We start from the raw sequence: 27344 nt of genomic DNA, 5'->3' as shown, positions 1-27344 counted from the left end.
AATATTCATTATTCATAAAAATTAACATTTTTCTATATATCTTATAAACTGAATTCACATTTTTAGATACGTTATTTTAATGTTAATTGTTTACTTACTCATAAAAAATTATATTATTTAATACTAATTGTAAAAAATGTCGAATATCACCCATACAGCATAAAAGTTTGCAGCAACAATGTTGGAACGTTGCTGCAATATTACTGGAATGAACTGAGCGTGTGGGTAATTTAATAAAATCCGTAAATATTTCAAAAATATTATCGTAAAATGTTTAAATAACAAAATAATATTATGTTAAATTAACATAAATACAAAATATCTGTGTAATTCTCAATTATATTATGAAAAAATATTTAAATAATACCTTGCATGGCAAAAGATCCTCTGATTCAGCGACTTCCTTCTTCGTGGAAAACAGATGGTACGATTTCAATTCAGATTTTATTCGAATATCAAGCTCTTTCTTTATCTGATTGACTTGCTCGACAATAGAGTTTAAGCTCTTCAGTGTTCTGTGACAGGCGGCCGCATAATTCGAGATAGTCAGGGAGTTCCAATTGAACCGCGTCACTCCAGGCTGAATCTTCTTTTCAACATCCTGTAGAATCTGCTTTAGCAATTGTATGTCTTCTCTGTCCAGCATATCTAGGATGTTATTGTACTGATCAATCATTTTCGAGGTGACGTCGATATCCGTTCGTAGTCGATTCTTCTGAATACCAACGTCTCTGATAGTCGCAGGCAATTCGAAACCCAACTGCTCCATTAGTTCTGCCTCTCTGATGATCTCGAATATCTCCCAGTCAAAATTGATCTGAAAGCGTAGCTGACACTCTATCAAAATGGCGTCACTTATAAATTCTGGCCAAGTGATCTTTGTGCGAACGAAGTCGTGTTTATCGAAGGACACGGATGAAATTTTACAGGATCCTCTGACATCGACCTTCACTTCCGGAAGTGCTTGCTCCATTTTAGAGCCCGTGACACTTGTGATTTCTACGCTGGCCCTCGATATCACACCATCTGTTTTCAGTAGGGATTCATATGGAGATGGAATAGAACTCACATTCTTAACCTTCATTTTCGACGCTATATGAATCAGATTTTTCGTGGCTCGCTCTTCGTCCAGCAAGTTTAAAGTGACTGGATGATCTCGTTCAATTCGTACTATCCTCAGCACGCTCTTTTTCAAGGTAGTAGTCACTATCAGCAGTGCCTTATCTAGCCACGCGTTAAATGTCACTCCTTCGAAATTCTTCAACTGCTGCGCAATATCGAAATACTGGCTGAACGCAATCAGTTTCAGCTCACTGTGCTTCAGTTCGTGCACTTTCTGGAAAATCAAAACTGGCCTTCGTAATCTGTGGAACAACTGCTTCACCCAAAAGATCGCTCCCGCCATCGGCGGATGATACGTCAATAACGGTGGATGCCATTTGCCATGATGATATATGGTCTCTACGACGTTAATCTCTTTACTAAACTGACGCATTATAATATTAAACTTCCGGAGCAACTGCTGTTGAATAACGGCACGGGTCTTCATATTCTTGAACTTGAGCAACATCTCCAGTGAATTCTCGGCGTTGATCAACACCAAGAAACATTCGTCGATATAGAATTTGGCCTGATCTTCCAAAAATGTCACTTGCTCGTAAAACCACTCGGTCAACGCTTCCCAATTCTCCTTGTTGAATACATCGAAGATGTCAAAATCAGCTTCTTCGATTGGCACTATTAGTGCATCCACTCGTTTCACCACAGTGTCAATCTGCGCCGGATCATTTATGATAGACTTCAAATCGGACCCGAAGATATTATAGAAGTCTTGCAGGACACTGGCGATCTTGTGAAGGTCGCTGCATACCTCAGCGATGTACTCAGACTCCTGGAAGAGACGCTTCTGATCAAATTCCCAGCGAACTCCCTTTCCCGACAGTTCGATGTCCAATCTGGTCTTCAAGTATGATCGCTTCCATTGTTTCAGCATCATGCTGGCCACACTCGTCTTTTCCAGAATCTCTTCCAGAGGCTTTTTAAATAGTCGAATGATCGCTAAATTCTGTTTGACATTTTCGCAGAGCTGCCACGATATCCGGTCCATTAATAACACAATTTTTTCTTCATGGCAATAATAACTTGACAATATCCATAGCATTCGCAATCCTTCCATTAACGAGGGGATGCACTCCAATATAGATTTAAACGAATCCGATTCGGTAATCAACTGCGATGTTAATAAATAATAGAACAATAAATAATATAGAAAAATATAGAATTTATTATTATTTATATTAAAATATTTGCATAAATTCTATATTTTTTAATTAGTTTAGAATTGACCTTACTTCAGCAAAAACAGATTTAGCGCACTTTACAACTGTTTTATCTTTAATATTTAGAAAATTCATTTAGGGAATTCAAAAATTTTATCGGTAAATCTTTGAATTTTCAAATAGCATAAAACATTCTATAAAAATTCTATGAAAATATAAATATTCTCAATTTTGAAATATTCTATAAATATACTGAATATTCTATTTAAAAATTTGTATTTATAATAAAAAGAACATTCATAAAATGTTCCTCAAAATTTTGTGAAGTTAGATAAAGATTGCGCAATATACATATGCAATATACTAAATCCTCTCTAATAATACAAGACGTGCTCAGAATGATTCTGAATACATCTAGAATATGTTTTGAATACCTTTACCTTAAAATATCTTAACAGCGTTTGAATAAATTTATTTGTGTCCCTAGCTTTAACATAATGCTTCCAGAGTTCAGACTGAAAGTGGTGAAAGCTGGAGGCGACCGGCGAGACTGCTTGTTCCAGAAGAGCAAGAATCCTCTTAACGATGGGCATTTTTAACTGTTCAACCAACATTGTTAATCCAGTTTCGTAGATCTGCCAATATTGATGCACCGCTATTGGTCCCTTTTCCGGAAGTATCTTGTTCTCGTATGACTCCATTATCTAAACGATAATAAAATAAAATGTTTTAATACGTGCTATTAGTAAGATTTAACTTTTATTATTTACAGACAAATTATTTTAATTATCACGACACATGGATATACCAATGTAATCCAAAACGGTAGATAAATTAAGACAAAAAGTATACAAAAGAAAAATATGAAAGAGATACTAAATTATTTGCCTTCTGGATATGTTTCTGCCATGACATAACTACTTCTTCCATCTGTTCAATAATATCCTTATTCTTTACTAACATATCATCTGTTATCGCAGGATCGTTTAGCTCTGAAATCTGCGGCATCGTTAGCAAGATATCGCCTTCGATATGTTCCAACGTCCTATATTACCAAAATAAAAATCACGAAGCTATCAATATAAAAGGAGAAAACCTAGTAATAAAAAACATCTATCAATTTTTGATATAAAATAGAGCTAACCATTCCGTTTTCTCAATTAAATTATCAAGATAATCTAAAATGTTTCTTTTGAACTGTTCGACTGCCTCTTTCTTTATTTCCTTCGAATGACCTGATTTGCTAGACTCTAAAATGGACTGTTCGGATTTTCCATCGAGTTCTTTCAAACTTGACTTTAGGTTCCCACTCTTTAAAACCTGGTCCTGCAAGGTCGTAGAAGTTGTGGTTTCTTCGTCATCTGCTTTTCTGTTTGCGTCTAAATTTTGGACTATATTTGACGCTGTCACGAAAGGGGCTGGTCTTCTCAACATTGATTTCTTTAATCAAGGACAAAAATCTTGAAATTTACCATTTACCATTAATAGTATTTTAATTTTCATTATTGATCTGAATTAATATGTGTGATATGCAAGAGAGAAAAAAAAGCAACTCTATTTATGTAGAAGAAATTTAAAATATTATAGAAGATATTGTGCTGAATTATAGTTAAGGATTTTTCATTATTTTAAAATAAATAATATTTTATGTAAGATAATTGAATATCCCTTTATGATCTACCTAAGTTAAGTGATTTTTTTCTAATTTTTTTGCTGAGTCCAAAATCGAAAATTGATGATCAGATTTAAAAGAGAAAACATTTCTATAATAAATATTTAAAAAAATATAAGACGTTTTTAATATTTATATAGATATAGTTAAAATGTTAAGAAAAAATAATCAAATTTCTTTATTTGATATTGTCTATATAAACAGTTGTCTATGTAAACAGTTAATAACATAGTATTGATTTTCTAGCTGACTCTTAAACTTTGATTATAAACTTTAGATCCTCCTTCATAGAGATTACTATTCTAATATTCAAATTCGATATTTTCAGGTTACATATTTAAACTTAGAGATATCAAGAATTTCTAAAACCGAGTATCACGATAATTAGATCACTTTTTCAAATTTGAATTTAAGAATTCTAAGATCAGAATCGAATTCAATGACCCCAAAAACCTTTAAAAAACGTGATCTTCCAATAGGAAGATCCGGTCCTCAAGGGTTAAAATTCTTGCTGGCATAAATATTATTTTCTTGACACTTACCGCTTCTTCATCTATGTTCTCCCGTTTTTCATCGTCTACGTATTTCGTTTGCTCGTGAATATCCAGCGCTCCGAATTGATTTTTCACCAATGGTTTAAATACCTAGCGTTTTTTAAATATATTATTTATTTACTTTGACCTTAAATATTTTAATATATTGCAATATATTTTTCCTAAAATTATGACATTGAAATCAACAAATTTTCTTAATATTATGTAAGTACTAAAGCATCTTCTTCTTTTCATATCATGTACTTTTATCTCTCCATATAATGAAATATTAAAATGGAATAAAATGCCTTTTCCATGTACTGTGACATGACGTTTTTCGTTAACACGCAGCTGCGATAGCACACGGCCAGAATTTTGTATTCATTATGTTTTTCTAATGTACAACTGAGATGGCAAATACATGTTTGCTATTATTCTTATTATTAATTCGTGTGTGATTCTTACAATCTTCTCTCTTTCGTCTTTTGACTTTTCCCCGCTCTGAATCATTCCCTCTGCCAATTTCGTGGCTGAGCAGATGGATTTCGTCCGTTTCACAATAGAGAATAATTGCTGAAATTAAGTAAAGTACGGAAGAGTGGCACGCTCATTCGTGCCTGGCACTTAATTAGAATTCCAAAGAATGTTGCGATAAGTTGAGATAAATGACAACTGATAATTTGAGAATCGAGGTAATATTGCGAGCTGCCGAATAAAAGTTAAATGAAGTTGTGCCGTCACTCGTGAGTACAATCACAGTACATGGAAGCTATTTTTAAATTGCTATATCTTGAAAATGAAACACTATACCAAAATAAAATAAAAATGCTTACATTGACTAATATTCTATTCAAAGAGGACAAGAATTTCCTGTCAAGCGAGCCGACCACCACATAATTCGTGATCTCATTAAGGCACTCTTCATAAGTATCAAAAGAAGGTATACTTTCGTCGCTGGTGCGCATAAAATAGAAGAATGTGATGTCTTGCAGGTCGGTTCTACTATCATCTATTTGGCCGCATATCATGTGAAGCACTGGTACCTGGTGGACTTTTTCTACCATTTTCTGTAATTGTCACGAAATTTGATCGTATAATACTCAATACCGATACCGATACGCTTAACTGCGGTTTAAATCAATTACTACATTGTCTCCTAAAATTACATAAAAAAAGAAAGAGATAACGAATTAGCTAAAAGATTAATTACCGATAGTGAAATCAAAACTAAATGTAACAATCGCTCGTTATTGGATCTTTCTTTTCTTAGCAAAAATTTGATTTTATGGTATTATTTAATGATACTATTAATATTAGCACATCATTATTATTATGACGATCAATTTAATATTATTACTTCAGCTTCACACAGTTTGTAATTGCGTTTTATAATAAATCCGACAGTAATCACAGTTTATATAACTAAAAGAAGTATTTAAAATTTACATATAGATATTAATAGACACCAAGATTTAGTCTTGATCATATTACCCCATCTTTACTAATTAGTTTGATTTTTTTGGTCATGTTACAGAATTAATTATTTAAAATAATGTCATTTAATAATAAATGATATTAATATAAACATGGTAATTTGTTATCTAGAGAATTACCTTAGTTAAAACGTATTTATCTTCTTCTCCAGGCAGTGGTACAATAACAGAACTGTCTAAAGAAATTAATTGATTATTATGTACTGTTATATACAGAGTAAAGTATTTAAAGCATTATATAAGTTATTATCTCTAAAAGTATGAATTAAATAAAAAATATGCTTACATAAAAGTTGTATGACACCTTATAAGACACAAATAATAAATAATAAAATCAATTTTTGGAAGAATAGATTTTTTATAGCTACATAAAGATTATTTTTTTAAATGTAATTTTAAATGTAATTTCTTCCATATAATATTCTTCTAACTATTTTGCATATAAAAGTTAAGATAGGGATATCAAAAAATATATTGAGGTATAACATTTATAAAAAATTTTTATTTTAAAATTGAAAGTGAAAAGAAAAGAAGTAAACATTTACTTTTTAATATAAAAATTAAGTAAGCAATACATTATTGCTTATTGTAGTGTTATTACTATTATATAAAGAAATAACATTATGGAAATGATAGGCTACTAAAGTCAAGTAAAATTTCTAAATAATTTTGGTAATTGGACAACATTCAAATCATGTTCAAAGTACCAGTTCTCGTCTGATCACTGAAGTCAAGCAATGTTGACCATGGTTAGTACTTAGGTAGGTGACCGCTTGGAAATATCGTGTAATGTTATCCTTCAATTTTTTATTTTTTATTTTTTGTTCAGTTGAAAGGAGATCGTATGATAAGATACTCTATAAAGAATTATATGTGTGACATTTGATTTTTTTAAATAACTCTAATACTTTATATGCAAAATAATTAGAGGAATCAAATTATGTAAAGAAATCATACAATTCCATTTTTAAAAGATGTTTATTATTTTTATGTAATCATGGTAAATCAATTTTTTCTAAAGTTGATTTTATCAATATTTATATGGTCCCATCAGGTCATACAACTTTTATCTGAATGTATTTTTTTATTTAACGCATACTTTCAACGATAGCTTGTAACACTTTAAATGCTTAATCTTATATATTCAAAACCAATAAAATCCAATGGAACTGACCAGTAGAAGCGCTTTTTAAATCTTCCTTTTTTTTAGGAAAATCGCCATTCTGTTTTTTGTCATCTTCCTCTTCATCCTCTTCGCTGGATTCTGGTATACTGGATGTATGCGTGCTAGTTGTCGTGCGACTAGCAATTGAACTGATATCCATTTTGTTAACTTTAGCTTTACCTTTTTTTTTCTTTCTTTTATCTTTTATCTTGCGTTTCTCCACTTTTCCTAATATTAAAAATGTTATGTGCAAGATTATTATTTTTTATTTAATTGTAAGAAGTTTATAAAACATATCATGAAAAATATACCTATTAATTTTAAAATTATTTATATCTTAAAAATTTTATACTTTCATATAAAATTACTTTGTATTTTAAAATTTATATAAAAATAAAAAGTGAGAAAAATTGTATTTCTAAACAAGAAAAAATAATACAATAAGATATTTCATGCTTTCATTATACGAGTTGCATGAGATGCATTTGTGCATAAAACAATTTATAATTTTTATATAAAATTCGCTTGCTTATTATTAAGCACAATAACACAAACCACTTTATTACTTATTAATTTATTGCTAAGTGTTTATTGTATTATTTGCATTAATGTAATATTTAAATTTGTTTAGCTAGGAAATATAGTATGCAAAGTAGATTTTTCATATATGTACAATTTTAGAATCATGAATCATCATTGTCAAAAGAACATTTGACAATTTCGAAATTTTCCTTCTCTTTACAAAATATATTTTTTTATATCTTACTTTCCTCCCATACTGGAACCTCCTCTTGATATACTTCACTAACATAAGTTTTATAGAAGAAAATTAACTTCTTTTCTAGCTCTGTCACTTCGAACAAGTCTAATATGAGAAAGTTGAGCAGCTTATCCTCAAAATATCGATTATTTGCCTAATATTAAACATAGATATTAATTTTAATTAATTTTGAATTATGTATCAAGAAAGATTATACAAGTGATTCAAGTGATTACGTTAATTAGGTTGTAGAAAAGATGTTCCTGATCTATCAGCCCAAGAAACTTTAAAACTCGATCGCAAATCCATTTTATTCTGTTTTTGTAAAATAACGCTATTTAATAAATTCAAGAACTAATACAAATTTCACACAAATAATAATATAGATAATATTATATTATTTATAGATAATACAAAGATTGTATTAACTATACATACCGATAATCGATGTACGAAATAAACGATTTATCATGATCACCTTTGTCCCTTAAACTTTTTTGTTCGTCTTCTTCCTTCTTTTTATCATTCTCATAAACATTATTCTCCATATTCATGTATATATCATTGAAAAATGCTATTTCAAATCCTCTGCATTAATTAACATAAATTTTTATTTGATTAATTTTTTTCAATCGATTAATTCTTTAGAAATAAATTATATCAAAATGCTTAATAACCTTTTATTCCTTATTCAGGAATAATAATATGATATTTCACACAATTTATTTCTTCCATGTTTTATTCAAACAATATTTTATTTCATTTCTCGAAAACTTGAAAAGATTGTCATGGTTCTATTTACAATTGCTGATTGGAGAAATCGTTACTGTAAATAATTGTTCTTCAGTTCTCCACTAGATTGAATTGCCTTCGAAGAATGAAGAATACTACAAATACTGCACAGCCAGAAGTGAGAAACTTTGCCGTCGTCGTTGTCATGGTGAATAAACACTCTTTCGATGTAGAAATATGTACAGAGTAAAGGAGTTATTGATTACAAAATAAAATTTATATCATGATGGAAATGACAAAGGACGTTTTCCAGAAAAGGTTCAGTGCAATACAGTGAATTATTCTTATTTAATATTGACAAACAAGGATGTAATGTCTACTATGTTACTAGCTGATATGCATTATCAGTACTGAAAATCTATATATATAGCGTACGTAACGTGAATTATAGATTTTCAGTACCGAGAGAAACCTGAGAGAAAACATAAGAGCTTTTTTCCTGTAACCACAAAAATGTTTCCACGCACTACTGTATTCTGAAGAAGTGGATGTAAACTGCACAACAATATCCATTTTTTTCAGTGCTCCTGATGAAAATAAATCGCTGAAATCATTAAAATCTCTATTAATTTGATAGATTTGTTTCAGCGATTTCAGTGATTTACTTTCATCATAAATCAGGAATACCTGATTTATTTCCATAAGGAGCATATACAATTTGTTATAAATATACTTTACAAATACTTTTTAAAGAAAAATATATGTAAAAAAAATATACGTAAAAATTGTTTAATAATTTTTATATACTTGTAAAAATAATAAAAATTAATCCATGAAATGACCCAACATGTATAGAAAGAGTACTCAAAACAAAAGGTGTGTACTAAGAGTTAAATAAAATTATTTAAAGTATATATTTTAAATAAAAAATATAAAAGAGTTATTTAGTATTTATTATTTTAAATAACTACACTTCTGACTTATTTCGTATTTAGTGTTTTAAATATGTTCCCACGAATCTATTTTTTATTTTTTATTTTAAAATAAACTTATCAGTTTTTTTACCGATTCCTACGATTTTATATTTTAAATAAGTTTCTAAAACATATTTTATATTTTTTATTATATTTTTTAAATAAACCGTAACAGTTATTTTATCGAGCCATGATCGGCATTGTACATAAGTTTAAATAATTTTTGAAACATAATAATTTGCAGCAATAGTAGCAGCATAAATTAATTTTTTAGTTGAAAATTAAATAATAATTAACAAGATATATTAGTACTTTTAGCTAAAGATATATTTAGTAAAAATTGTTTCACGATATTAAGAAAATGCATGTATCTTTATACAATATAAAGAACATATATGGAATATTTTATATTAAACCTTTATTTAAGTATAAATCATTAAAAAGAATTATGAAAATTGAGATATAATGTTGGATTAAATTGTATCAAAAATATCTCACGCGAATAATTATTAATTCGTTTAAAAGAATGATGCAAGTAATATAGGATTGTACTCGAGATGCCACAAAACAAAACGCGAAATGTACGGCGATAAATTCGTCGTCAAAATCATGTAAAATACGAATAATTGAATAAACCGTTGATATTTTTCGTACGCAAGTTGGCTATAATGTAAACAGCGGACGGTGAAAAACATGGGGGGGGGGAAAGGGTCGCGCAGCGAAAAGCGGTGGGTCGCGCGGCGAAAGCGAGGGGGGGCACGGTGCGGTAGTCGACTACGTCATCACTTCGGCATTCGCTTGGCGACTTCGCAGCGAGGCGGACGTGTGGCTTGAATCGCTCCGGTGTTGCGCATTAATCTACGAAAATTAGATATTCATAAATAGTAATATTACTCAAAACTAAGGTGTGTACTAAGAGTTATATCTCAATTTTTATTACTCTCTTTGATGATTTACATTCAAATAAAAATTAATAGTAAGTTATACATTCTTTAGATAAAGATAAACGCAAACATTTTTTAAATTATAAAACATTTTCATATAACACATAAATATAATAATGGGTATAATAGAATTCATGTTACACATTTACAGAGATATATAAATTAGAGATATCTAAGAGCGGTATTCATAGTCCGTTCTTATTTTAAGACTGTCTTAAGTAATGTCTTAAGACATTAATACGGCCCTCTGATTCGTGACTTCTTAAAATTGTACTTAAGACGGTCTTAAATATAAGTTCTGACATTATGAATATCGGCCTAAGGTATAGATGAGTTGTATGCGTAACGAATAGATAAATTGTGCGTAAAGAAATAAAACATAAATCGTATAATAAAGCATCGTGTAATATTCATCGAAGAATATTAAAACGAGATTATTTTACTAATTTTGTAATACGCATTAATGGTAATATTTCGACAGTTAGACGATCGGCGCGCGCGACTTTGAAGTGGAGATAGCACGGGGTGGCACGGAGCGGCGCGTAGTTTACGCGCCGCTCCGTGCCACTCCGTGCCACCTCGTGCCATCTCCACTTCAAGGTCGTGAGCGCCGATCGTCTAACTGTCGAAATATTACCATTAATACGTATTACAAAATTAGTAAAATAATCTCGTTTTAATATTCCTCGATGAATATTAAACGATGCTTTATTATACGATTTACGTTTTATTTCTTGAATTGCTACTTGTCTATACGAACGGTATCACACACGAATCATAAAAAAGCAATGTTAATATGAATACTCTCGTACAAAAAAAAATCGCAATTCCTGCTTCTACAATGAATAGTTTAATAATTTAATAAATTCTTTGTGTGCACCTTTCGATCCTATACGGAGATCCGTTTAAAAATTAACCGTAACTATTTATTGGTAATAAAAGAAACATTTCTCTTTTTTATTATTAATCTCTAACTTATTTCATTCTAGACTTTAATCATATCTTACAGACATCATCTATGTATAAATAAAAGATTCAGCTCTTTTATCTGCTCTGACTTTATTTCGCAATGATAATGAATTGCTAATGTGATATTCGTTTCTAAAAGTTTCTAAAAGTTAATCGATTGCATAGTGTAATATAGATAATAGCTATATATTACATTTTTTAGATTATCTTCCCTCTCACGGGTACACCTTGACGTGGTGGAAGGGCTCAGTATCCAGAGGATATTTACACGAAAAGAACGTTTTTTTCTTAAATATCTAAAAATTTTCGGATATATTTGAATGTAATATATCTAGATAAATTTTTAGATATTGAGTAAAATCGTTCTCTTCGTGTAAAAATCCAACGGGGGGGAGGGGGGGGGGAAGCTAATGTACCCTCGTCGCCGATTTACTTGAGAATGAACGAATCGCAGCCGGTTCGTCGCGTCGCGCGTTTCGAGAGTGCCGTTCAAGTTATCGGACTCAAGTTATAATCCGCGCGCGATTATATTTTATTATTCGCGAGTGTTTTACGCGAGTGTCCTGTGCGAGATGTTAATCATATTCTGAGAGGAGGAGGAAGTCTGGGAGAGACATCAGGCACCAGTGGAGCAACCTTGCGGTAAATATTATTTTTTACTTGTGTAAAATCAACTTTTTTTTTGTTTGTTTTTGAATCATTTAATTTGACAATGATTTAAAAATGATTATTTTTAAGACATTGTTAAATAAAATGATTTAAATAATTATAATATTCTATATAAAATAATTATATATTCTCTAAAGTAATTATATGTAGCCTCTAATATAATTATATATGTATTCTCTAAAGGACATCTTAGCAAAAATAAATTTGTATAAAATTTTAAAATAATTTTTAAGTAACTCTCCTTTTATTTAAATCAAATAAAAGGAGAATTACTTAAAATTTAGATAAAATAATTATACATATTCTCTAAAATAATTATATATATATATATATATATATATGTATATATATATTCTCTAAAGATCTTAGCAAAAATAAATTTGTATAAAATTTTAAAGTGATTTTTAAAATTTATTATTAAAATTAGACAAAGGGAGAGTTACCTAAAAATTACTTTGAAATGTTATACAAATTTATTTTTGCTAAGATCTTCTTTAGAGAATATATATAATTATTATTTTAGAGAATATACAATAAAATAAACAATTTTCATCTCTTGTAGTTTTTTTATAAAGTTGATAGTATTTAAGTAAAAAATCGCACAATTGTAAACTTACGCTACAATATGTTACTTAGAGCCTACGTATGATAAACCTAAATGATTGATATATACAGAATCATACAAAATAGCTGATCCTCAGAGAAAAAAATCTCGTCGATATGTAATCCTTTCCATATGTCTCTCCTTCTCTCTTTTTCATGAATTATTTACATGAATTATTGTGCTTTTAGCAGGCAGTTATATAAATAACGATAAATTCTTCGGTGTTTTCTGTACACGGTCTCGAGAACGACGGAAATGCGCAAAAGATCGGCAGTTTTCGGCAGTAGAGCGGATTAAACTAAGACGGAAAATCTTCTACAATTTTACAATTTTCGCAAAATATAATTAACAAAATATTAATTGCTAAAAATTGCCGAAAATTGATCTTCAATAATTTTTTACTTAAATACTATCAACTTTACAAAAAAACTACAAGAGATGAAAATTGTTTATTTTCATCTCATAGAACTCTACGAATTTTTATCACTTTTTAGTATTGCATTTTCTCATTTTTATCAATGTAAGAAAATATAATATTAAAAAATTCTGAAAAAATTCTAACAAAATTCATAGAATTCTATGAAAAGAAAATAAACAATTTTTGTCTCTTGCAGTTTTTCTGTAAAGTTGTACTTAGTAAAGATAGTACTTGAGTAAAAAATTGTAGATTTCGGCAATTTTCGGCAATTTTTAGCAATTAATATCTTATTAACTGTTGCGAAAATTGCAAAATAGTAAAGGACTTTCCATCTCAGTTTAGTCCATTCTACATGTCCACGAACTCCGTCAGAAAAATTATACTCTATAACACGATATCAGTCCTATTTATCTGTTATTTTATTTACTTAATCCTATTTATTTAATAATTAAAAAATAAATTTCGCGTACAGAAAAATGTTACGATAGCCATAACCGAAAGTAATGATAAGTTTCGCCCATCAATACATCTATTAGGTGTTGGAATTAATTCGTAGCGTTTTTAATGAAAGAATGTTATTTATTTCACATGAGCATTAAAAAATACATTAATAAAAGTACTTCCCATCACTTGTAAAACGCTACGAATTAATTCCAACACCTAATAGTTGTGATAATCGTAAGATAAACGTATTCTTCTTTACAGCCATAATCGTTAAGATATGCCAATCTTACAATTATCACAATCGTCCTACAGTTCTTATAACCAAAAAATGTATTGATGAACGACTTTTGGTTGTGGCAACCGCAGCCGTTTTTTTTCGTGTACATACATTATACATCTTAATAAATTTTCGATTCGCTATCTATAGTATATTTTAAAATAGGTTTGAGTAATTAACTCTTTATGGACTGACGATTCCGTTTGGAGTCACTCTCTTATTTCATAAATTACTTGCTGAATTTTTATGAAGTTTGGTCTGTAGTCTAATTTGTTAAAGCTTTATTTGAATTGAGGTAAATATTCAAAATAATAAATTTAGTATGACGGATGGAATTTCAAAAAGGTAATTTGATTATCATAAAACTCAGTTTTAGGAAGTTTTTAATTCCAAAGTAACATCAAGTTTCCAATTTCGCTTTAAATAGGTATTGATGTCCAAACTGATTTTCGAACTCTGATTTTGAACATTGTAACACTACAGCCTCCTTCATGGAGATTATATCTATCTTTTTAAAAATTCGATTTTAGGCTACATTCAAATTCAAAAATACTAAGAATCTTCTTAAAACAAGTTGCACAATAATCAGATTATTGTTTTGAAATTTAAATTTTTGAATTCTGAGACCAAAATCGAATTTTTTTTTCGAGTGTCCTCTTTAGAAAGTAAAGTCTTTATTAAGTTACTTTATTAGAATGCGTCCTCAAAAGATTAAAATTAGTGAATTATCTGTTGTCAGTGAGTCTTTAATGAAAGATTTTTTTCAATATTTAGTTTTTAAAAATCTTTGGATTAGCCGATGAAGTTTGAAGATTTTTCGTAGTATAAAAATATTATATTTCAAAGGCGATATTATTTAGATATACATTTTAAAGATGTGATACCTATCGATATCTTATTTATATTCGCATTTTGGCTCTTCGCCACTCCAGTATCCCGTGTCCAAACATTTTCTTAGAAATATGCCGATTCTTTCGTACTGTAGTAAGCAACTCTACGGCTCCTCCGTAAGTCGTCGATTCATTCATTATTATTACTCTATTGTTCTCTATCGATCCCGGTTGCTTACAATCAATCACTAAAAAGATATTGCAAATGAATTTTAAATTCTTCTAATAGTTCATCATAATACTTTAATTATATATTTATTAATTTATTATACACTAGGGAAACCTACACATTACATGAAGAATTTGATTGCGGAACAAGAATTTGTAATAATGAATAATTCATTCTGAGGATGACTCAAAGAGGAGTCGAAACGTCAGTTCTATTGTATTGCACTCATCGGAATCATATCAAGGTTTATGGAATAAACTGAATAAATATAAGATAATCGCACTAATAACTGTGTTGACTCCCCTAGCCTTTATTACTTTTTATTATTTTAAATTTGTGGAGTCCTTGCTCTCTTTCATTATCACTGATCTTCTTCATAATTTTTCGTGGATTAGAAAAATAAAAAATTACGATAAAAATTTATTTTATTGTTATTATTGTAATAGTAAGGATAGGGAGTAAAAATTTTTTTTTCATAATGGTTTAACAATCGATGTATGTTAAGTCTAATTTTGTACAGAAGTAGTTTTCATATACATATTCTGCTACACACTTTATTGATTTTACTTCTAAAATTTAATTTTTTGAGGAGATACTGACAAAAACACTCAAATTTTTAAGGAACACTTATTTTTTGATCTTAAGAAAGTCACTTTTTTTTGTCGACCCACTATTTTCTCACTTTTTCGAGAAGAAAACTTGCTTTCTCACTGTTTCTGACTTTAGCTCCTCTCATGTCTGATTATACGTATATATAAAATATGTCCATTTTTATGCAATTATATAAAATTATATAATATAATTATATATATAATTTAATATTATATATAATTATGTATAAAACATTTTTGCCCGGACACATATATTCGTCGCAGAATTAATAAAACAATTTCTTATATCTAGTTTTAGCGCGAATCGTTTAATGATATCATAATTAAATTGTGGAATATATTTAACATTTATTTTATCATTTCAAATATTTTATATTAATTACAACGTGTTGTCAAAAGATAAGAAGCAAAAAGAGGTTTTTATCAATGTGGTTTTTTCTTACATAATGTGAAATATTTTTCATATCCCAACATTATATCTCAATTTTTATTCCTCTCTTTGATGATTTACAATTAAATAGAGATTAACAATATGTTATACATCCCTCCTCTCTTTAAATGAAGATAAATGCAAAAATCTATTTTAAATTATGAAACAATTTCGATTAAATAGAATAATATGTATTAATAGCGTGCACATATGTACATTTAGAGATATATAATTTAAATATAATTTACTTGTTGCTTTTCCCTTGTATTAAGAATGCGAAATAAGACGAAAATGACAGAATTATAAGTTTAAAGTAACAAAAAGCCATAATTTCAAATATCTAACAATAAGAATCTTATTTTTATGTACATGTGAGAACACATGAAATATCTAAGATATTCATGAGCTGTGCATGTGGATAATGAATCCAAGAAATAAAGCAAAAATCGTGCAATAAAGCCTATTCACCAAAGAACATTAAAAATGTACGAATAAATTATTTTACTAATTTTGTAATATGCGTTAATATTTCGATAGATAATGATCGGCGCGCGACCTTAAGAATTGTTTTGGCGTGAAGGGCGAGCGACGCGTCACGTTTATGCATAGTTATCACGCAGTCATTCTTTTATCGAAGCTCGTACAGACAAGTAGCAGCGTCGCGTGCCGCTCTTCTTTACATTTTTTTTTACACGTAATCTCGACAAATGCTAGATAATACGGAACCTTATGAACTGTATCTTAGGAACATTCACAGTATACGTTTATTAGCTCGCACAATTAATTAATAATTATTCATAAAAGGATCGAGATGACAATCATACATCACGGAATAGGTATTTCATTAATTCATTTGCAATCAAAATGCGAAAAACAGAACCTAATACTATTTCGTGATAATTATGGACAACAATTATTTTTGTTTAATGTAACATTTTTGTCTCGCTCGAGTATAACTCTCGATTATTCTTTGAACGGTATCACACGAGTCACAAAAAACAACGTTAATAAATACTCTCATGCAAAAATAAAGCAATTTATTTACAATTAATACAATTTACGCAATTAATAATTTAATTAATTTTTCGTTTTCATGCATCTTTCATGAATAAAATTGAGTGCAACTTTGAAACTGTTTATCGGTTATAAAAGAAATATTTCTCTTTTTTTATTAAGTTCTGGCTCATTCACTCTAATCATATCTTACAGATATAAGAGATTCAGTCCTTTTATTTGTTCTAAATTTATTTCACAATATGTGTGTAAAGTGATGAATTGAAATATTTTTGATATTCATTTCTAAAAATCAACTGATAATTGCATAATAATATAGATAATAGCTGTATATTACATTTTTTAGGTGATATTTTCCCTCTCACGGGTACACCTTGACGTGGTGAGAGGGCTCAGTACCCGGAGGATATATACAAAAAAAATGGTTTTTCTCAAGTATCTAAAAATTTTCGGATCTATCTGAATGATGTATGTCCAGATAAATTTTTAGATATTGAGCAAAATCGTTCTCTTCGTATAAAATCCAATGACAGGGAAGCGAACGTACCCTCGTCCGCCGATTTAATTGAGAATGAACGAACCGCAGCCGGTTCGTCGCGTCGCGCGTTTGTTTCGGGAGTGCCGTTAAAGTTATTGGACTAATGAACTTTTAACAAAACCCATTCGATGGAATTTTATTTCGGCGGTGAAATCATATCGTCGATGTTTCGACAGGAAAGCGAAACTCTCTTTGGGACGTTGCTTAAGTGGTCACGGTCACTGCAACGCTCTCACGCCAAGTGCTCGGGCACGAGGTGATGCCGGCCGCGTAATGTCACGCACTTCGTGGTACGTGTTCGCGCGGTTTAGCAACTACTGTTGCTGTCGGCTAATTGAGGACGCGCTCTGTCTGTCGGCCAACAGTTCGGCCCTTAGCGGTAAGAAACAATCGATCGACTCGGATTCTTCTCTGGGCCTGTATTCGATAACTTGAGTTATGCAGTCGTTATGAGCACATAACGGTTGCATAACGAGTTATAGAATTTCGCCTTGGTGAGTCGTCCAAAAAGGAGTTGTATAACTCTGGTCAGGGCGCTCATTTCTCTGTCATTATCTACCAGCCTAAATCGCGTTTAATCTGACTTGGTCAGAGCCTAGCTCTAGTAGTTTTTTTAAAAAAAACTAGCTTCGTGCCGAGGGGTTGGATCCCATTCCTGAATTGTCTAGATTGTTAGACAATCGGTGATGGTACCAACTTTACCCTTATTAGAGGAGCTCGTCACGTCTACCAGTCTCTTGGAATCGCTCGAGGTACAGCACCACTTGTGTCCCACTAGAACTAGCAGTTAGGGCGTATTTCTGAGTCAATTTTAAACGTGATTTTGCGTAAAACAGAGGTGACGAACTCGATACGGTCGATTTCGTCTTCTTTCGTATGGGGCTTAACCCTTGTTCGGCATTCATCGCGTGTTTCGCAAGTACTCGTCGACGTGTGGTGTTGATTCCACCGATCGAAATAGAAATCTTATCATGGGTTTTGTAAACGTGGAGTGCCGCAGTGTCGCGCGAAAGACTTTATAAATAAATAGTCCACGCGCGTTTATAGTATACTATTCGCGAGTGTTTAACGCGAGTGTCCTGTGCGAGAGGATGTCAACCCGAATCTGAGAGGAGGAGGAGGTCTGGCAGAGACATCAGGCACCGGCGGAGCAACCCTGCGGTAAATATCATTTTTTGCTTATTACAATCTTTCTGTTTAATCTTAAGTCGTTTTATTTTAATTTAAAAATGATAATTTAAAAAAAAATTATTTTAAAATTATTTTGAAATTTTGTAAATACGTATTTTTAAGAAAATGTATAATTATTTTTATAGATATAACTAAATGATGAATTAAAAAATTCGATGCTTATAAAAATTATATATTTAAAGATTTACATGATTATTTTCAAAAAAACTTTGTGTTTAGTAAATATTTTTAAAAATATTAGTTGAATTTTTTACTGTTCTAATTTGGATTTTATATATTTCTAATTTGGATTTTATTCTTTTTGTTACAGAATCATCGTTGATGATGTAACTCCGCCGTTGTGCATTGGGTTGGTGAGTAATGTATTCATTTTTTTATTGAGGTAACGAATGTATGATAATTTCATTAATATATTTACTATATATCCAGATGCATATATGCATCAATTTAATAAAAATATATTGATAAATGCATGTACAGCATTTCATACATCCGTTGCCTTGAAATGGATAAATTATAATAGATTAGGATAAACTTAATCCTGAATGCTTCTTCATTATAGAATTTATTGTGTATGCACTGTTAAATTTATAATTTCACGTTACAGCCAGTTTGAATTATTTATAATCATTTTTACTAAGTCGCCATTGCTCTTACGCAATATTTCGTTAATTTAACTAAAAAATAAAGTAAAACCAAAATAAAGTTAATTCCAGAAAATTATTAAAGACTAAAATTTTGTAAATTCATACGTTAATGTGAATGCTTTGATATTAATAAGTAATTCAAACTTAATTTGATACTAATAAGGAGAATAGGGTGACGGGGTTAGGGATCTTGATGCGTTCTTTTCAGACTGTTCTTCAGTGAAAAAAAAAAAACTATACGTGTCCGTTTCAGCCATTGGCCCATAGTTTCGAAGAAATCAATTTTTTAAATAATTATTGTAATAATTTGAAAAACATACTGTATAAATGAAAATATCAGTATCTTTATAAATTTCATTTAAGTTATTAGTTTTAATTACTTTTTGATTGTAATGAAATTTCATAAAATTACATATTAATATTATAGATAATTAAACACACATTTATGGAATACTTATTATCATCGTTATCGTCGTCGTTGTTATTCACATGAACGCATAAATAAGATTGTAATGAAAACTGTTACGGTTCCTGATGAAATTGGAAATTATGATTAGGAACAAGTCATATGTTTGTAATCTTTTTTTCATTAATATTAATCGATTTATTAATAATAATAAATAGAAAAGTATTTAATTATTATCAATATATATTAATATGCAATAATATGTAATTTCATGAAATTTGATTACAATCAAAAAGTAAAACTAGTAACATTAAATTAAAATAAAGTTTATGAAAATACTGATATTTTTATTTATAATACGTTTACAATACGTTTCTCAAATTACAATAATTATTTAAAAAATCGATTTCCTCGAAACTATGGGCTAATGGCTGAACCGGCCGGACACGTATCGTTTTTTTTGCTCGAGAACAGCCTGTAAAAAGCACATTAAAATCTCCGATCCTGTCACCTGGTGTTCCTTTTGTAAATGCAATCTCAAAACAATGATATAAATAGACTGATTTGACATGGATTTTTTTTAAATGTTTGCGTTGTTCTCTTTACACTAAAATATTACGTCTTGGTACATTTGAAAATAAAAATAAAAAATAATAAAATATTCGTATTTTTTAAATATGTGAAATATCGGAAATTAAAAAATATAAAGAATATAGAAGAGCAGAATTTCAAAATGCATTTTGTCCAATATTTCATTTTTAGTTAGAGATGGCGTAGTATTCAGTGCGTTGTGTGTAGTATGTGTTTTTGAAAGACTCATATTATAAACTATTCTGAAATATTCAGAAAGCATTTTTTCAGTGTTAATTTATATACTGAAAAAACATAGAAATTTTAAAGTGCATTATGTTTTTTTACTAGAGACAAACAAGAAGCATTTGTTTAACATTTTTAGCAATTATTTAGCAATTTTGTTTAATATTTCACATCCTACTGATTGGCATATTATTATTTTTTGTAAAATAGAAAAAAATGGCCCAAATTTAAATATTTATTTGAATATTTTCAATTAAACATTCATTTACAATAAATATTTATTTAATAAAAAGAAGTGATAGTTGAATCAAACTAATGTTTTTTTTGTACCAAATAAATATATTTTTATGTTTAATAAATATACAGTTGATACTATTCAAATGAATATTTACTGAAATTTAGAATATATTTTTTCTCAGTATATTAATGTATGAAAAATTTTTTACCAAGAAGTATTATTTTATTACTTTTCTTATCTATATTCAAATATTCATTCAGGATTAAATTTTATATATAAGTTGGTGTACAGAAAAGCAATATAAATATACATATATGTTGAATACATATTGTTTTCTAAGATATTCTTTTAATTACATACTTTAATTTCATACTTTGTGTACATGTTACTAAAGAAATCAAAATATTATAATATAACGCATATGCTATACAGTTTTTTATTTCGCTTTTTTTTAAAAGATATTTTTAAGATACGATTGTTAATTTTTGCTATTTATCTCAATACACCGACTTTAGCCTAAACTTTTATAACTTATCCATACATAACTGGATTTTATACCAGTTAAAATAGTAACATGATGTAAGATCCAATATATGTTTTATTAAAAGATAAATAGAAGAATTTTATTTTATATAATTATTTGAAAATCGCGTTTAAAATTTTGTGTCACTTAATTTTGAAATAATAAATTATACAAAAATGATTCTAATAATTCATAAAATACAAAGATATATGTTTATTAACACATACAGAAAAATATCAACCTACTGCTAAGAAACGTGATTATTCAATTTATTTTCTTTCTCTTAAGTAACGGTTACTTTTAACAAAAAATATTTTTTGATAATACTCTTAAAATACACATTGCAAATATGTTCATATATATGTTCATACATTCCTATTTCTTTTGTAAAATTACTTTTCAGTGTAAGAATTACAATAGCAATATATTTGTTTATTACAAAATTTTAGAAAAACTCATTATTATGTAAAACAAGAATTATTTCCTTTTGAAGAATATTATAAATTAAAATTAATCGAAGAAACGCACTTTTCATAATGAGCATATCCAATTTGTTTGAATTTGATAAACGATTAAAATATTAAACTTGCTAGGATTTCAGGATATATTTTGAACAAATTTAATGCTTCTGATAAAATTATAATAGATTTGTTGATATATGAACTTCCGAAATACTTGAAATTATTGTTACTTGCATAGAGTAATTATTACTTGCGTATTCTTCTGTATGCGTGTGTGGGAAAATTATCCCTTACGGATCTTGCATCATTCATCTGAATTTTTCATCTCTCCGCATGTTTTGAGATGAGATTCAGCAACGAATCGTTCGAATCGTTAAAAATACGTAAATGGGCCTTGAATTTTATCGGATGATAATCGATTTAGTAATTTCCAGTTTATTTTTAAAATAAAGTTTTATTATTTATATTATAAAGTTTTTATTAAAAAATGTAATCTAATTTTATAATATTTGAGACTCTTGAAATCAAAACGTTGTTGACATAACGGTTTTTTTAAATGTAGATTTATTTTAGTCGAAGATTTATATTTTTTATTTCGAATAAACGCGAATAGAGAATAAACATGAAAATTATTTATATCTTAATGAAATTACTATTATTACTAATAATTGTTCATGTTAATATTTAATTAATTTCATTAATTAAATGATGCCCTTCGCGGCGCGTTCGTGTTTCGCGCATCGTATAAAAGCGTAAAATCTTACGTTTATTGCCGATGATGTTAGTCGGCAGCAAAAAGGAGTATTTCTCCTTATTGTATATTTCTGGCATATGAAGCCAGAAAATTGGCCAGCAATGAAGGTGAGTTTAATCTGGTCAAAAAAAAGAAGAGGATCTTTACGAAGTAGGTTGTGTGTAACACTAATTTGCTTTTAAATGGTGTTATGCAAAGACAAACAAAATTCGGGAGGGTAACTTGTTCGCAAATTGCGAGTTCTTATATTTTTTTAAATTATTGTTTATTTAAAATATAAAAATAACCAACAAACAACAGAGCTAATGAGAGCCTATAATCAAGCGCAAGTTTTATAAATTAAAAAATCTACAAAACTTGCTCTTAATTATCCGCACTGACTTTCATTAGTCCCGTTATTTGTTAATTCTTTTGTATTTTAAAGATTGAAAATCTCTTTTAATTATTATTATTTATTGCTCATTTATTCAATACGATCGCGATTATTCCGCTGAATTTATTAGAACGCGATAGGATATGGTTAGACATTAGCTGCTGCGTTCAGCAGAGAAAGCAACTTTGCACTGTTGTAAAATTCTGCAATATGATTGATGTATAGTTTATACATTTAAATCCATAAGGAACTAATCGTATCAAAAAATTTTACAACATTTGTAAAGCTGCTTTCTCTGCTGAACACACTCATTATCGTATGTATTATATTCGCAGTATTGTTACATTACTGAATTACAGTATTGTCACATTAATGAAGTAATGTAGGTATAAGGAATACACGAATGAAGATAGGATACGCATAGAATAAGTACGAATAAATGAAAATACGGGTAGGTAGGACAAGAATGGGTAGATAAAGACAATAAATATGGATAAGTAGAGATAAACACAATCATTTTAAATTAAAAAATGAAATTATTATAAATAAAATAACACTTAAATAAATTTCGCGATCGGGTAATTAATTTTTATTTTAAAAATAAAAAAATAGGTATAATGAAACTAAAAAAATATTACATAATCTAACTAATACACTGTGTGATATGTAAGTAGGAATATATATTAGACATTATATGTACTTATACCTGATAATTGGAAAAGAGGGATTAAAATTAAATAAAATTTTAAATTAATTTTAAATTTTATTTAATTATATCAGCATCCGTTCTAATTATCAAATATGAAAATAAACCAAATTACAAATTTTATTGAATTTTCAGCTTCCCTGAAATTAAACTTTTTTGTAAAATTTTATGCACACACAAATTATGTAACGTGTTTAATATTGTAATTAATTTTATTGTAAATAAATATATACACAATAGTATTAAAAAAGTCTTTACTATTTAAATATTTGAAGGTGATTTAAATATTATATATTATAAAATTATTCGGAATGAATTCCGATCGGAATTATTCGATTACTCCTTAGATTTCTATTGTGTTTTTTAAGGGAAAACGGAATAATTCCGATCGACATCCATATTCTAAATAGTTTCATAATAATCTCTGTAATCTTTTTAATTCTCTCTCTCTCTCTGTCTCTCTCTCTCATATCGTGATTCGGACGTTGCTTTTTCAAATCGATGTGAACATGACTCGCTCATAAAGTAATACGTGAATCATCGGATCATTCGATTCATGTAACGAAAACTGGAAAACTGCGACAAATCAATATCTCGATTAATAATTCTTGCTTCGCAAAAATCATCGTGAATACGACGTTAAATCTCGATTGCACATTTTTGAACAGTCCGAATTTATAGCCGAATTAACTGACAGTTAACTGACTTGCGCGGTGGGGGTGAGCGACGTGAAGGTGACCGAGGTGACGTCACGTATCAAAGTCATTAGTAAAATGTCGTCGTAGACGCGGAACGGATCGACTGCGCATCGGACAGTGCCGGGATGCTTTTCCATTCGTAATATCGTCATAATCGCCGTTGTTTTCCAGTGCTCGACAGTCGTGTGACACGATTCTGATGTCGGTGATTTCGCAAAACGCGTACAACGCGAGATTTTCTCGATCGAAACTCAGATATAAATATTTTATGCAAGCAATGATGAGACGCGAGCAGTTATATCGCCTGGAGGGTATCGATAGTGTATCTTGAAATGAGATAAAAATTACAGAAATGGGCAAATTTATTGATCAACGATCTTCTAAATATTCATTTGTTCACTTTTGTAATTTTTGGCTACTTTCCTTTTAGGAGGTATTAAATTCGTCGTTCTAATATTCAAAGAACAACGAAGATAAAACGATACTTGTGTCGATTGTGTGTTGTTAAATAAAAGCAATCTTTATCTCACTTCAAGATACACAATTGATCGCCTGAACGTCGTACTTCACGAAGTGATATTTTGACGACATTTTAACATATCCTTCAATTTTCCTTCGAGTTTCAATCTACGTGTCTAACGTACGCTAATGTCGCGGCATGAGACGATATAATCGTCGTGAATTTCCTCGATGATTACTCAAAGTGCGGAGAGTGGACGAAAGTACGTGTGGGGTAGCAACAGGTGTAGCATCGCCGCGACGCGGACGGTAGCCACGCTTGTCGCGTGAAGTTGACTGCGCAATCAACGAATCTCCGCCATTTCAAATTTGTCCGTTGCACTATTGCGTACTAGAGTCGTTACGGGCGCGTCACGGGTGGTTCGCACGAGCGAGATTTTCGCGTGTTATTCCTCCATTACGGTTTAAGGAGGTGCTCTTTGCGATTAGCAGGTCTACGCGATCAACGGGAGTGTTGTGTACGTCGTTATGAATATCGTGCGATAGCGGTATGTAAACAATATCGGCTATCCTTGCTTCGCGAAACGAAGTTGTGTCACGGGTGGTTCGCACGAGCGAGATTTCCGCGTGTTATTCCTCCATTATGATTTAAGGTGTTCTTTGCGATTAGCAGTTCTATGCAATCAACGGGAGTGTTGTGTACGTCGTTATGAGTATCATGCAATAGCGATATGTGAACGATATCAGCTATTCCTGCTCCGCGAAACGGAGTTGCGTCGCGTGTGTCAGTGTGTACAGTGTGTGTGTGTGTGTGTGTGTGTGTGTATGCAGATTAATACTAGGAATTTGGAGCAATGACGAAGAGAGAGAGAGAGAAAGAGAGAAAGAGAGAGGAGGAGGAGGCCCGGGATGGCATCAAGCAACGGCGGAGCAACCGTGGGTGAGTGTCTTGTAATTGAGGGTTAGATCGTTGTAATTTCACTGAGCTCGGATTCGGATATCATAAGAACACAATAATGATTCTTATTTTCGAAGAAATAAATCGCAATATGCGACGTAAGGTATCTTAATTCTCACGTGTCTGTAGCGTTAGAAATTGAACTCAACGAAATTATAATAGTATGAGAGATTTAGTTCTAATTTGTGTATTTACACGAAAAAAATTTATGTATTATTTTTTATTTTATTTTATTTTATTTTGAGAAACTAGAATATTTGCTAGAATATATTTTACTATTTTTAAATAATAATAATTTAATATATTTAATATTTAAATATTTGAAATTGTGGAAGACAGGATTTGCAATTATTTAAATAACATATATAAATAGTATTATTTAAATAAACAAGTAAATTAAGCGATTAGGTTTACTTATCTAATTTTATAAAAATTAATATTTAAATAATTTTTTAAATATCTAAATAAATATAATTCTTTTTATTATTTTATTTGAAAGGAGTAAATAAAAAACTTAACATAATATATAATATTTATTTTTTGAGACATATTTTTGAGGACTGCTTTTTAATATTTGGATATATTTATATTTTACAGATTAATATTTCAACTCCGCTGTGCTACGCATCAGACTTGTGAGTCGTAAATTGTTTTAATTTTAAAGTAATGGATTTGTGAAAAAAAAATTATCAGATACATGTGATAACCTTTTTTTGTAGATTATCATTAATAAAATAAAGATTAAAATTTTTTAAAATTTAATAAATATCGTATATTATGATAATAGATTTTATGCTATTTATTCTAATGAGGTAATTAATATTTGAACGTCTTACTTTTATTTCTATAATTACAATTTATTTAAAAATTAAATATTTATATTGAGAATAACCGAAATAATTATATCTCACAAATCTATTACTTTGGAATAAATGGGCTATGCTGCAGACTAATTACTAGATATATAAATATTATTATTAGCTATATAAATATTATTAATTATCATGTGCATAAATATTAGCAATTATTTATATAGATATTACCAATTACTGTGTGCATATAGTATATTAATATATTTTAATTAACATATAAATTACTCTGTGAAAAATATACAGGGTGTCATTAAATTATCACCAGCAGCAGGTAGAATGGACTAAACTGAGTCGAAAAATCCTTTATCATTTTGCGATTTTCGCAATGGTTAACGAGATATTAATTATTAAAAATCATTAAATATTGATTTTCAATAATTTTTTACTCAAATACTATCAACTTTACAGAAAAACAGCAAGAGATAAAATTATTTCTTCTTATAAAGTTCTGAAAATTTTTTCAGAATTTTTTAATACCGTATTTTCTCATGGTAGTAAAAATAAGAAAATGCAATACTAAAAAGTTGATAAAAAATTCTGAAAAAATTCTTATAGTTCTAGAAGAAAATAAATGATTTTTGCAATTTTTTTCGTAAAGTTGATAGTATTTGAGTAAAAAATTATTGAAATTAATATTCAGTGATTTTTAGTAATTAA

The 27344-nt window shown here is 29.4% G+C and overlaps 1 protein-coding gene and 1 long non-coding RNA gene across 2 annotated transcripts in view; one reads left to right on the top strand and one right to left on the bottom strand.

Annotated features, from left to right (window-relative positions):
- The window catches only part of Dhc98D (Dynein heavy chain at 89D), a 33848-nt gene extending 24216 nt beyond the window's left edge, over positions 1–9632 (bottom strand). Inside the window, exons 1-12 of the mRNA XM_087414753.1 lie at positions 8580–9632; positions 8341–8490; positions 8139–8217; positions 7909–8056; positions 7116–7370; positions 6098–6153; positions 5318–5551; positions 4494–4595; positions 3424–3719; positions 3168–3324; positions 2720–2983; positions 368–2230 (exon numbers count right to left, since the gene is read on the bottom strand). Of these exons, the coding sequence (XP_087270879.1) occupies positions 368–2230; positions 2720–2983; positions 3168–3324; positions 3424–3719; positions 4494–4595; positions 5318–5551; positions 6098–6153; positions 7116–7370; positions 7909–8056; positions 8139–8217; positions 8341–8456 (3570 nt within the window). The 5' untranslated portion in view covers positions 8457–8490; positions 8580–9632. The remainder of the gene's footprint in view (positions 1–367; positions 2231–2719; positions 2984–3167; positions 3325–3423; positions 3720–4493; positions 4596–5317; positions 5552–6097; positions 6154–7115; positions 7371–7908; positions 8057–8138; positions 8218–8340; positions 8491–8579) is intronic.
- Positions 9633–15786: 6154 nt separating this feature from the next.
- Positions 15787–19481, top strand: LOC147907043 (uncharacterized). The gene is made up of 2 exons (XR_015547706.1): positions 15787–18746; positions 19087–19481. It is a non-coding gene; the product is annotated as an uncharacterized LOC147907043 (long non-coding RNA).
- Positions 19482–27344: the final 7863 nt, after the last annotated feature.

The sequence above is a fragment of the Acromyrmex echinatior genome, chromosome 16, assembly GCF_024713525.1.
Source record: "Acromyrmex echinatior isolate Ae372 chromosome 16, ASM2471352v2, whole genome shotgun sequence".
Classification (NCBI taxonomy): domain Eukaryota; kingdom Metazoa; phylum Arthropoda; class Insecta; order Hymenoptera; family Formicidae; genus Acromyrmex; species Acromyrmex echinatior.
The sequence above is the reverse complement of the archived record's forward strand: the minus strand, read 5'-3'. Positions and strand labels throughout refer to the sequence as shown.